General features: G+C 48.2%; 1 protein-coding gene across 1 annotated transcript in view; it reads left to right on the top strand.

Annotated features, from left to right (window-relative positions):
- SEC14L5 (SEC14 like lipid binding 5) overlaps positions 1-12,728 on the top strand; it is a 45,848-nt gene that overhangs the window by 16,942 nt on the left and 16,178 nt on the right. Inside the window, exons 5-8 of the mRNA XM_045460334.1 lie at positions 2,928-3,056; positions 3,713-3,905; positions 8,599-8,711; positions 10,516-10,705. Coding sequence (XP_045316290.1) covers positions 2,928-3,056; positions 3,713-3,905; positions 8,599-8,711; positions 10,516-10,705 — 625 coding nt within the window. The remainder of the gene's footprint in view (positions 1-2,927; positions 3,057-3,712; positions 3,906-8,598; positions 8,712-10,515; positions 10,706-12,728) is intronic.

Here is a 12,728-nt window from a genome sequence, read left to right as displayed (position 1 = left end):
TAAGCCTGCGTCCCGCCCCCTTCCTGCGTCCCGCCCTCTTCCTGTGTCCTGCAGTCCACGCATCAGCCTAGCTGCCTCTCCCCTGCCCCCAGGGCCTTGTCGGATAAATTGCAGGACACTCACTTACATCTGCAATTCAGATACACAGCTGATACTTTTCTGTTTGTTTAAATAGTCTCAAATACCGCTTGGGACATACTTACCAAAATATTATTCGTTGTTTATCTGAAATTCAAATATGTCATCCTGTATTTTATTGGGGAAAGCTGTCAACCTGCCTCCCCCTCCCTCTTCTCTCTGTCCTTTTCTTCCTCCTTGAAAGGGAGGCTCATTTACGTGTTTTTTTTTTTTAATTTTTAATGTTTATTTATTTTTGAGAGACAGAGAGACAGATCATGAGTAGGGGACAGGCAGAGAGAGGGAGACACAGGCTCTGTGTGCGAAGCAGGCTCCAGGCTCTGAGCTGTCAGTACAGAGCCCAACGTGGGGCTCGAACCCACGAACCATGAGATCATGACCTAGGCCAAAGTCAGACCCTTAAACGCCTGAGCCATCCAGGGGCCCCTATAGTTTCTTCATCTGTAGAATGGGGTTAATGATGACACCTCCCACAGGGGTTATGGTGAGAAGTAGGGGAAGAAAAGTATCCGAAACCCCTTAGAAGAGGGCCTGGCACATACCAAGCCCTGTATGTGTGTTACCTTTTCAGATCATTAATAGTAATTATTATTATTCTTCAGTACACACTGACTGAGCATCGACTATGTGCCGGGCACCCGGCCAGAGCACGGACTAGTCCCCCTGACCTTTGTTCTCACAAGGACCTCCATTCCAGTGGCAGATACAGACAAGAAAAAAGGTCAACGTAATCTTACAACTTCACGAATACTAAGAAGGCATCCAGAAGACAGGATTAGGGAAAATAAGAGAGAGGCACTCTGTTAGGTGACAGTGTCCCACTGAAGCCACCAAGCTGAGAGCTGGTGGATGAGAGGGCTGGGAACAGAGTTCTGGAGTGGGAACAGCATGTGTGAAGACCCAGAGGTGGATGAGTGAAGTCTGAGAATGGGGGCTGCAGGGGCAGGGTCCTGCTGCCCCCCGGGTTGGAGTGAGGGAGGAGTCTGGAGGCGTTTGCTGGGATGGAGCCCAGCTCTGCCACCTCCTTGCTGAATGATGTTGGGCAAGTTGCTTCCCCTCCCCAGGCCACCCCTTGCATACCTGTCAGCAGAGCCCGCCTCATCCGGTGCTGGCTGGAGTCTATGAGACAATGTAGGTAAAGCTCCTTTAGCCTGTGCTAGATCCCCAATGCTAGTTTTCATGATGATAACTCCAGTGTCGTAACTATGGTTCATTAGAGCCTTCCCTATGGGGGGGAGGTGGGGAGGGTGGGGCATTGCCTTGTGTATCTGTCCCATCCCCAGCATTTGGCATGGTGCCTCGTATACCCAGTATACCCAGGGTGTCCAGTAAATGCCCATTGCTTTTTCTTTCCACACCTCCAGCTCCTCTGGGAATTGGACCCAGAATATTCCAATGCTTACCTCTAGGGAGTTGTGTGGGTGGCAGCTTTTTATAAATCACTTTTAGTGCATTTATAATATGTATTTAGTGCATATTTCTCAGCATGAGTTCTACCAACCGCCGAATTAGCGTCACTGAGGCTGCTTGGGAAATGCAGGTTTTCAGGCCCTGCCCTGGACCTATTTGGCCCAGGCATCTGCATATTTAAATTTTTTTTAAATGTGTATTTATTTTATTTATTTATTTATTTATTTTTTAATTTTTTTTTTCAACGTTTATTTATTTTTGGGACAGAGAGAGACAGAGCATGAACGGGGGAGGGGCAGAGAGAGAGGGAGACACAGAATCGGAAACAGGCTCCAGGCTCTGAGCCATCAGCCCAGAGCCTGATGCGGGGCTCGAACTCACGGACCGCAAGATCGTGACCTGGCTGAAGTCGGACGCTTCACCGACTGCGCCACCCAGGCGCCCCCGTGTGTATTTATTTTTGAGAGAGAGAGAGAGAATGAGCTGTGGAGGGGCAGAGAGAGGGAGACACAGAATCTGAAGCAGGTTTCAGGCTCTGAGCTGTCAGCACAGAGCCCAATACGGGCCTCGAACTCACAAACTGTGAGATCATGACCTGAGTCGAAGTCGGATGTTTAACTGACTGAGCCACCCAGGTGCCCGGCAACTGCATGTTTCACACACTCCCTGGTAATACTTCTGCCCAGGAAAGTTTGAGAGGGACTAAGCCTGGGTCTGCATAGAAGCTCTGTCAACAAAGTTTGTCCGTGTGTGTGTGTGTGTGTGTGTGTGTGTGTGTGTGTGTATATGTATTTGTTTACAATAAATATGTAACATAATAAATACTTTAAAATATATATTTAAAATATGTAATAGTTATATATAAGTTACATATAATTATATATTAAGTACATTAACTCATTTATAAAGTTTATTTTGAGGGAGAGAGATAGAGTGAGAGATAGTTGGGGAGGGGCAGACAGAGGGAGAGAGAGATTCCCAAGCAGGCTCCACACTGTCAGTGCAGAAACTGACGTGAGGCTCAAACCCACAAACCATCAGATCATGGCCTGAGCCGAAACCAGGAGCCAGTCACCCAACCGACTAAGCCACCCAGGTGCCCCTAAATATATTACTCATTTAAATATATCATTATAGAACAGTTTTTAAGGGACAGGCTTGCAGATGCCGGACCCACTTCCTTCCAGCCCCTCATGAGAAGGCTCTTTGTTCTCTAACACTTGGCATTGTTCTCCGGGTGGGGTTGCTGCCCCCCCACTCCGGTATTGCCATGCTGTCCACGGCATGCTCTGGTTGGGCCCAGATCACCAAGAGAGCCCCGAGAGAGGGCACTGCATCCCCCACAATGAGACTTGTCACTGCGGCTGCCTGGCTTTCAGGTCCACCCCGAGAATGAAGAGTGGACTTGCTTTGAGCAATCCGCCTCGCTCGACATCCGGTCCTTCTTTGGCTTCGAAAGTGCCTTGGAGAAGATCGCCATGAAGCAGTACACAGCTAACGTCAAGAGGGTAAGGGGTGGGCTCCATCAGTCACAGGGAGGAAGGTACACAGACCTCAGAGCCTGGTTCAAAACCTGCTCTGACACCTGACAACCCAAGTGACATCGGGCAAGATCGATCCTTAACCTTCCTTGGCCTCAGTCTTTTCATCCATAGAGTGAGTATCCTAACAATGACCATAACACACAAGATAATGAGTGGAAACCACCTGGTCTGAAATGGGGGCACCATAATCATTATCCAGATGCTCCCTGATGTTTGGGGCTTGTGTAGTGATCTCTGGACAGAGGAGGGGCATTCTGTGGTGCTTTTTCCTGGTTAAAATTGGTTGCTGTGTAAAGCTCTCAGACCTGTCCCCGAGAGGCCTTTTCGCATAATGAAACGGGTGAAATTCATTTCAACAAAGTATTTTAACCCACATGTTACCTATAGAAAACCTATCAATGAGCTATTTTACATTCTTTGTTCCGTCCTAAGTCTTGGAGATCCGGTTCATATCTGAGGCTCACAGCACATCTCCATTTGGACCAGCCACATTTCAAGTTCTCCGTAGCTACGTGTCAGGGGTGGGGCTGCAGCCAGGTGGGGGTGACTCCCAGGCTGATGAGGTTATCCCTGCTCTCCTGCCCTGCGGCTCATATGCCTCTGGTCTCTCTGGCTTCCAGGGGAAGGAGGTGATTGAACATTACCTGAACGAGCTTATCTCCCAGGGCACCTCTCACATTCCCCGGTGGACGCCTGCCCCCGTCCGAGAGGAGGACGCCCGCTCCCAGGCTGGGCCCAGGGATCTGGGCTCCCTGGAGGTTGACGGGCCCATCGGTGCTCCAGGCCCTGCGCCCGAGGTGGTGGTTACAGACGGTAGGTCCCTGTGGCTGAAGCCAGCTGCCCAGGCCTGTACCCTTGTGCCCCCCACAACCGCCCCAGTCCCTGGAAACCTGCTTTGTGTTTGCTCACTCCGAGGGGGAAGAGTTGCTGCGGGTCCCCTTGGGAATGGGTCTACGCTCTGGAATGACTCAGCTTCCGCCCTTTCCTGCTGCTTTACCCTCTCTTCCTTCCTTCTGGCCCAAGAGCCAGAACTGGTTTATTTCTAAATCAGGAATTGACCTGATCTGGTGCCTCAGGGCTGCCCTTTTCTCTGGTTTTATTACTATTTTTAATTATATGAGTAATGTATGGAGATGGTAGAAAGAAATATTCAAACTTCTTGGAAGATGTAAATGAGGAAGTAAGACTCTTTTCTTCTCTCTGGAGGCAATACTAATTTTGTGGTCGTATTTTGTGAAACTACCTAGGCATATATATGTACATACATATACACACATGTGTATATACAGGCATGCATACCTGTATAATTTATGCTGAGCCAACATTACACATTCTACTTGATGTTTTGCTTTTTTTCATTTACTAATGTTGCTTGAACAGCTTTCTATGTCAGTGCATCTGTTTTAGCACTTTGCGGTATTTCATGGTGTGGCTGCACCATAACTTATTTATTAATAAACATTTATTTGGGGCGCCTGGGTGGCGCAGTCGGTTAAGCGTCCGACTTCAGCCAGGTCACGATCTCGCGGTCCGGGAGTTCGAGCCCCGCGTCGGGCTCTGGGCTGATGGCTCAGAGCCTGGAGCCTGTTTCCGATTCTGTGTCTCCCTCTCTCTCTGCCCCTCCCCCGTTCATGCTCTGTCTCTCTCTGTCCCAAAAATAAATAAACGTTGAAAAAAAAATTAAAAAAAAAAAAAAAAAGAGTCAGACGTTTAATTGACTGAGCCATCCAGGCGCCCCAACAATAAATGTTGTTTTTTTTTTTAATTTTTTTTTCAACGTTTATTTATTTTTGGGACAGAGAGAGACAGAGCATGAACGGGGGAGGGGCAGAGAGAGAGGGAGACACAGAATCGGAAACAGGCTCCAGGCTCTGAGCCATCAGCCCAGAGCCCGACGCGGGGCTCGAACTCGCGGACCGCGAGATCGTGACCTGGCTGAAGTCGGACGCTTAACCGACTGCGCCACCCAGGCGCCCCTAAACGTCTGACTCTTGATTTCGGCTCAGGTCATGATCTCACGGTTTGCAGGTTCAAGACCCATGTTGGGCTCTGCACTGACAGCATGGAGCCTGCTTAGGATTCTCTCTCTGCCCCTCCCCTGCTTGCTCTCTTTCTCTCTCTATTTCTCTCTCAAAATAAATAAATAAACTTAAAAAATAAACATTTATTATTATTTTTGTTAGTTTATTTATCTAGTCTTCTCTTTATGGACGTGAGGTTTCCAGTTTTTAAAACATAGAAATAACAGTGTATCTTTGTACTTAAGTTTACTTACTTGTTTTGAGAGAGGGAAAGCCCCAGCTGGGGAGGCACAGAGAGAGAGGGAAACAGAGAATCCCAAACAGGCTCTGCACGTGAGTGTAGAGCCTGATGTGGGGCTTAAACTCATGAACCATGAGATCATGACCTGAACTGAAGTCAGACACTTAACTGACTGAACCACCCAGGTGCCCCATTAAGATTTTATTTTTAAACAATCTCTACCCCCAACATGGGGCTTGACCTCACAACCCTGAGATTAAGAGTCACATGTTCCACCCACAGAGTCAGCCAAGCACCCCTATAGCATAAAAGTTTTTACAGTTGAATTGCTGGGTCAAAGGTTATATGCAGGTAAAATTTTGGCAGATTTACCAGTTAGGCCTTCAAAGATTGGTTGTACTAGTCAATGTTCCCCCAAAAGTGTGTGGCCGTGTCTATTCCTGACTTCACTCTGGCTCCCCTCGAGACTATTATTAAATGTTTTAAACTTCTGAAAGCAAAAAGTGACCTCTAGTAAATTAGTGATTAGGCCTTTCCTCATGAATGAGGCCAAATATTATTTTCTCATGCTTAGTGACTCCATATGGCTTTTTTGTGAATCTCTCTGTTCTTGTACTTTGTCTATTTTCCTGTTTGCCCATTGATTTCTTTCTTTTTTTAATTAAACAAAATTTTTTATTCATTCATTTTTGAGAGAGAACGAGACAGAGCACGAGTGGGGGAGGGGCAGAGAGAGAGGGAGACACAAAATCTGAAGCAGGCTCCAAGCCGTCAGCACAGAGCCCAGTGTGGGGCTCAAACTCACAAACCGTGAGATCATGACCTGAGCCGAAGTCGGAGGCTTAACCAACTGGGCCACACAGGCATCCCTGACCATTGATTACTCATTGCTTTGTAAGAACTCTTCATATGTAAGGCAATTAGCCTTTTGTCATATTTTCGGTTTTTATTGATAATGGGAAATGTTTACAATATAATTTTATTTATTTATTTATTTTTCAACGTTTATTTATTTTTGGGACAGAGAGAGACAGAGCATGAACGGGGGAGGGGCAGAGAGAGAGGGAGACACAGAACTGGAAACAGGCTCCAGGCTCTGAGCCATCAGCCCAGAGCCCGATGCGGGACTCGAACTCATGGACCGCGAGATCATGACCTGGCTGAAGTTGGATGCTTAACCGACTGCACCACCCAGGTGCCCCTACAATATAATTTTAAATAAATTTTAAAAAAACCCTAGGACACAAAAGTACACCTACTCCCTGAGTTCAGTTTTAGCTCTGTGCATTTGTGCTCATGATGATTCATTCTTTTGGGGTCACTGAAATGTCAGGCTTGGCTTTCTTAGAGATATGCCACATAACCAGTAAATTACATCTGGGGCATTGTGTAGGGAGAACAAAATTCATTCATTCACAAATATTTATTCTGTACCAACTCTGTGCTAGCTGGCTGCTGCTGTATGTGACCTTTTAAAATATTTAAAAAATTAGGGGCGCTTGGGTGGCTCAGTCTGTTAAGCAACTGACTTCGGCTCAGATCATGATGTCACAGTTCGTGGGTTTGAGCTCCACGTGGGGCTCTGTGCCGACAGCTCGGAGCCTGGAGCCTGCTTTGGATTCTGTGTCTCCCTCTCTCTCTGCCCCTCCCCTGCTTGTGCTCTGTCTCTGTCTCTCAAAAGTGAATAAACGTTAAAAATTTTTTTAAATATTAGAAAAATTAAAACTTCTGCCTCTTCTTGCACACATTGTCTGGTGGTCATGACTTTTACCCTAATTTTGCACCAGGCGTTTCCTTCCTTCGCCCTCTGCACTGTGCTCAGGATGGCTGGCGAGAGGCAGAGTCACCCCCCTTCCACCCTGCTCTGAATCACTGAGCCTTTGTGCTCAGGAGAAAAGGGCCTTCACAGCCGCATAGAGGCCGGAAGGATGCTGGTATCTCCTGTCTCCCTTGTGTTCTCTCTCTCATCCTGTCCACTCCCCCTTACCGTCTCCAGCATCTCCCCTTCTGACCACTCTGTTTGGGGGGTCTGGACGCCACCTGTCCCCATACACCACCAGCATCCCTCCTGCTTCTGTTTACCCAGATGCCTGCTGACCTCCAGCCCTGGACTTTTTTTGTTTTAGAGGGAACCATTGGGTCCTGCTGCTGGAGGTACACACATTCCATTTGTTTTCTTATTGTGCCACCTGAACACAAAGAACAGGCTACACTCATGGGGGCTGCTCTTTGTGGACCGTCTACCCACTGCAGAGATGCTAACATGCTGGTGTGCCTCACCATGCCAGCATCTGCCACCTCAACAGTTAAGAGTGGGCAATGGGTGGGGCGCCTGGATGGCTCAGTCGGTTAAGCGTCTGATCTCGACTCAGGTCATGATCTCGTGGTTCGTGAGTTCGAGCCCTGTGTCCAGTTCTGTGCTGACAGCTGCAGCCTAGAGCCTGCTTCAGATTCTTTGTCTCCCTCTCTCTCTGCCCCTCCCCTGCTCACACTCTGTCTCTGTCTCTCAAAAATAAATAAATGTTGAAAAACAAATTTTAAAGAGTGGGCAGTGGGACCTCAGGTTGAGCCCAGCCTCTAAATGCCCGCACATGCTGACCCCCAAACAGCCCCATTGTGCAGGACAGGACTGAACAGTGTTTGGAATGATCTGTGCAGCTCCCGGGCTGTATTTTGGGGTCAGGGCTCTGTCTATAAAAGGCCTCGAGCCCACAGAGGGGCTGGGAGGTGGGAAGGCAAAAGGAACTGTATTTACTGACCATCTCTTGTATGCTCAGTGCACCACATGCATCCACTCGCTACTTAACCTGTCTAGGCCTCAGCTTTGTCTTCTGTGAAGTGGGCACAGTAGTGTGCCTGCCTCACTGGGGTGTCGAGACAGCTCACTGAGATGGTGCATGTCTAGAAACATGAGTGCGTATTGTTAATAATCTTCAGAGATTGGGTAGCTCCAGGGGGTGGGAATTAGCTGGATGTCTGAAGTCAGAGGAGACCAATCACGTGCCACTGTGAGATCCAAGCTGGCCCCACCATGAGTTTTCAGAAACCCCTTGGAAAGGGCCAGCAAGACCAGAAGATGTGGAGCCCATGTGGCTGTTCTTGGGTGAAAGGGCCACCGTACGGCTTGGAACTGCATTTCAGATCTGAGGCGGCCAATGAGGCGAGGGTTCCAGAAAGGGTAGACCATGTGGTAAAGAGAGTGGCATCGCCCTCTGGTCCTGAATGCCTCCACCTTCTCCTGCAGGGGACAAGCTAGATGCAGACTACATTGAGCGCTGCCTGGGTCATCTCACACCCATGCAGGAGAGCTGCCTCATCCAGCTGCGACACTGGCTGCAGGAGACCCACAAAGGCAAGGTGGGTGCAGAGCTGGGGCCTATCAGACCATGTTCAATGACAGCTACTCACCCCAGGCACTGGGGGAGAAAGGGCCAGGTAAACAGGCTGATGTAATCAGCAGTACTGAAAACTTGTATTTTGCCTTCTTTTTATCATGTATCGTCTCATGTATCTGTGATGCATGTTGTGCGTACCGTTGATTACAGGGTTTCTCATCCTTTGCACTATTGACATTTGAGGCCCGACAGTTCTTTATGGGGTGGGGTGTGCCCTGTTGGGTGTCGCAGCATCCTGGCCTCCACCACTAGATGCCGGGAGCTCTTCTTCCCCAGTTGTGACAACCCAAAATGGCTCCAGACTCTAAGCCCCATAACAGGAATGTCCACCATGCATGTAGGTCCCAAGCATGGACTTGACCTTCAGCTCTGTTGAATGAGAAATCTGAGCTTGCCCTTCCTCCCTATCCCCTCCCCATGCTGCATGTGTGTGGGGTGGAGACAAGGAAGTTGCTTTCATGTTGAGCTGTGTTTTAACCTGTCTGCCCATTTTCTCATCTGTGAAAGGGGGATAATGCTAGCATACATCACCTAGACTGAATTACAAGGGACGATCCACATAAAATGCCTACAGTCATGTCTGGCTCAGATGAGCACTCAGGGCAGGGGAGGCTTTCCTGGGGCTGGATTTCTCTTGCCTGTCAATATTTGCCTGAGGGAAGGAAGGAGAGCTGGCAGGGACTTGTCACTTCGGCCTATGAATTAGACTCTGGGTTATATGTGGTAGGAACACAGCTTGAGTCAAGGCAAAAAAAAAAAAAGAGGAGGGGGCTATTTATTGGCTCATATAACAAACTGTTGAGAGGGATGTATTAATTTCTTAAGGCTGCTGAAAGAAAATGCTACAAACAACAGAAACTTATCCTCACAGTGCTGGAGGCCCGAAGCCTGAAATCAAGGTGTGGTCAGGGTTCTGGAGCCTGCCTTTTCTCCAGCCTTCTGGAGGCTCTGAGAGACAGTCTGTATCATGCCTCCCCCTTCCTGGCTTCTGGTGGCTGCCACAGTCCTTGGCTTGTAGATACGTCATTCCGGTGTCTGCCTTCACTATCACGTGGCCTTCTTTCCTCCATGTGTCCTGTGTCTGTGTCCAAACACAGGAGGGCCCACCTACTCCAATATGACCTCACTTTATCTAATTATATCCGGATAGACTCATTTCCATATAAGGTCCCATTCTGAGGTTCTGGGTAGACATGAATTTGGAAGGGACATCATTCAGCCCAGGGGGCCATGCAGCCTATCTCAGGGATGTCCCGAATCAGGACTCCCATGCGGTCGGGGCCTCTGAGCTCTTGTATCTGTTTACTTCTGCTTCATCCCCGCCAGACTTACTTCCTCGTTGAGCTTGGAGCTGGGGCTCCCCATAACCTGCAGGCTCACCTTTACCACCACAGAGAAAGGGCTTCACCTCCCGTTCTTCTGATTTAAATTGTCTAAATGCTCTGATTGGATTGTGCCACCACTGAGGCCATGGGAGTGGAATGCTGACTGGCAACATCAGCTAAAACCGGCACTGGTCCTGGGGCGTGGGGAGGACACGTAGCTCCCCAGAAGCAAAGAGATGCCTGAAGAGGGAGAAATGTCTGGCAGCCCAAACTCACAGATTTTCACTACAGCCCGCCCCTTGGCTGTGTCGTTCGCGGTGGAGTGTGTGGTCCTTTTCCCAGCTATATATTTTGCAGAGAAGACAGGAGAACTCATTTTCCACAGTCTTCTCTACTGGGTGAGGGACTGCCGTTCTACAGGCTTTACCCTTCTTGTCTCAGATTCCCAAAGATGAACACATCCTTCGGTTCCTGCGGGCTCGTGACTTCCACCTGGACAAGGCCCGGGAGATGCTGCGCCTGTCCCTGAGCTGGCGAAAGCAACACCAGGTGGATTTCCTCCTTCAGACCTGGCGACCCCCTGCTCTCCTGGAGGAATTCTATGCGGGGGGCTGGCACTACCAGGACATAGGTGCGTCCCTTTACCTACAGTACGCATAGGGGGCCACTTTTCACATTGGGATCTTATTATTTCTCCTTTTGACTCTTCTGGGCATCTGGAGATGCCCTTGGGGTTCACCCAGCCATGAGGAAAGTAGGGCTAGAAGAGACATGTGGGCTCGAGGCAACATTTCTCCATGCAGAGGCAGCATTAGCCCACCCTTACTTCTGATCACGGGGACCCCCACACATAATGGCTGCATGGGCACGCATCAGCGCCCTGGGGATGCCATAGCAAATTACCAAAAACCGGGTGCCTTAGAGATGTATCTGCCCACAGTTCCGGAGGCAGAAACCCCAAATCAAGGTGTGGGCAGGGCTGTGCTCCCTGCTGCGAATCTCTCTCTGCCTCCTCCAGCTCCTCGTGGCCCCAGGCGTTCCTTGGCTTGTGGCTGTATACCTACACTCTGCCTGTCTTCACATGGATTCCTTCTGGGTGCCTGTGTGTCCTCTCTTCTTATAAAGACCTCAGGTCACTGAATTTAGGACCCACACTGATCCAGTAGGATTTCATCTCGAGGTCCTAAACAATTTGATCTGCAGACTATTTCCAAATAAGATCACATACAGAGGTTCTGGGTGGACGTGAATTTTTGGAGGACACTATTCAACCCGCTACAAATAAGTTCTCTCTCAGTTTTTTTTTTTTTTTTAAAGATAGGTCTTCTCTGTAGTTTTTTTTTTTTTTTTTTTAATCTTTATTTATTTTTGAGAGAGAGACAGAGTGTGAGCAGGGGAGGAGCAGAGAGAGAGGGAGACACAGAATCTGAAGCAGGCTCCAGGCCCTGAGCTGTCAGCACAGAGCCTGACGCGGGGCTCGAACTCACGAACCATGAGATCATGACCTGAGCTGAAGTCGGATGCTCAACTGACTGAGCCACCCAGGCGCCCCTCTCAGTTTTTTATTAAACTGCCCTTGATGTAAAAATTTGTATATATTGATTAGGGTGAGAGGTTGACTCTCCTAAAGGACCAGTTGGAACACTTTAATATATAGTCAATTCTCATTATTCATGGATTCCATATTTGTGAATTTGCCTCCTCACCACAATGTATTTGTAACCCCCAAGTCAATACTCAGGGTGCTTTTGCGGTCAATTATGAACACGTGTGGAGTGGCGAAAAGTCAGAGTCATCTGACCTGTGTGTCCCCTGCTGAGGTTGAAGGAGATGTCCTTCTTTTTTTTCAGTTCTTACACTGTTAACAAGAGTCCTTTTTAAAGTCTACTTAGTGCTACATTTTTTTTTTTTTTGCATTTTGGGGGTGATTTTGGTGCTTAAAATGGCCCCCAGGCATAATGCAGGAGTGCTGGCTAGTGTTTCAAAGCACAAGAAGGCTGTGACTCATGGAGAAAATGTTAGATAAGCTTCCTTCAGGCTTAGTGTGATGCTGCTGGCAATGAGTTCAATGTTAATGAATCAACAATATATACTCAATAAGGTGTCCTTAAATAGAAACACACAGAGAACAAGGTTATGTATTGATCAGTTGACAAAAATGTTGTGTCTAGAGGCTCGCATATTTTTCCTGGAAGCGATGCTTTAGTACTTCCTGATTCAGTGTTCAAGGTGACTTTGGAAACCATCACTACCATGAATAACAAGAATCGATTGTATTAGCATGTAATTCCTTATTTTTCCTATTTGCTTTGGCTGATAGAAAGCTAAGAACCAACGTCATCCACTCTCTCCATACTCCTTCATAATATGGTTCATATTTTCTTTTTTAAAAAGCTTTAGGGGTGCCTGGGTGGCTCAGTTCATCCAGTGTCTGATTCCTTTTTTTTTTTTTTAATGCTCATTTATTTATTTTGAGAGCGAGAGAGACTAAGTGGAGAAGGGGCAGAGAGAGAGGGAAAGAGAGAATTCCAAGCAGGCTTTGCACTGTCAGCGCACAGCCTGATGCGGGGCTCAATCCCATGAACTGTGAGATCATGGCCTGAGCTGAAACCAAGAGTCGGTTACTTAACCAACTGAGACACCTAGGCACCCTA

Source organism: Leopardus geoffroyi, chromosome E3 (assembly GCF_018350155.1).
Source record: "Leopardus geoffroyi isolate Oge1 chromosome E3, O.geoffroyi_Oge1_pat1.0, whole genome shotgun sequence".
In the NCBI taxonomy this organism is placed as follows: domain Eukaryota; kingdom Metazoa; phylum Chordata; class Mammalia; order Carnivora; family Felidae; genus Leopardus; species Leopardus geoffroyi.
This window is presented reverse-complemented; position numbering and strand designations above follow the sequence as displayed.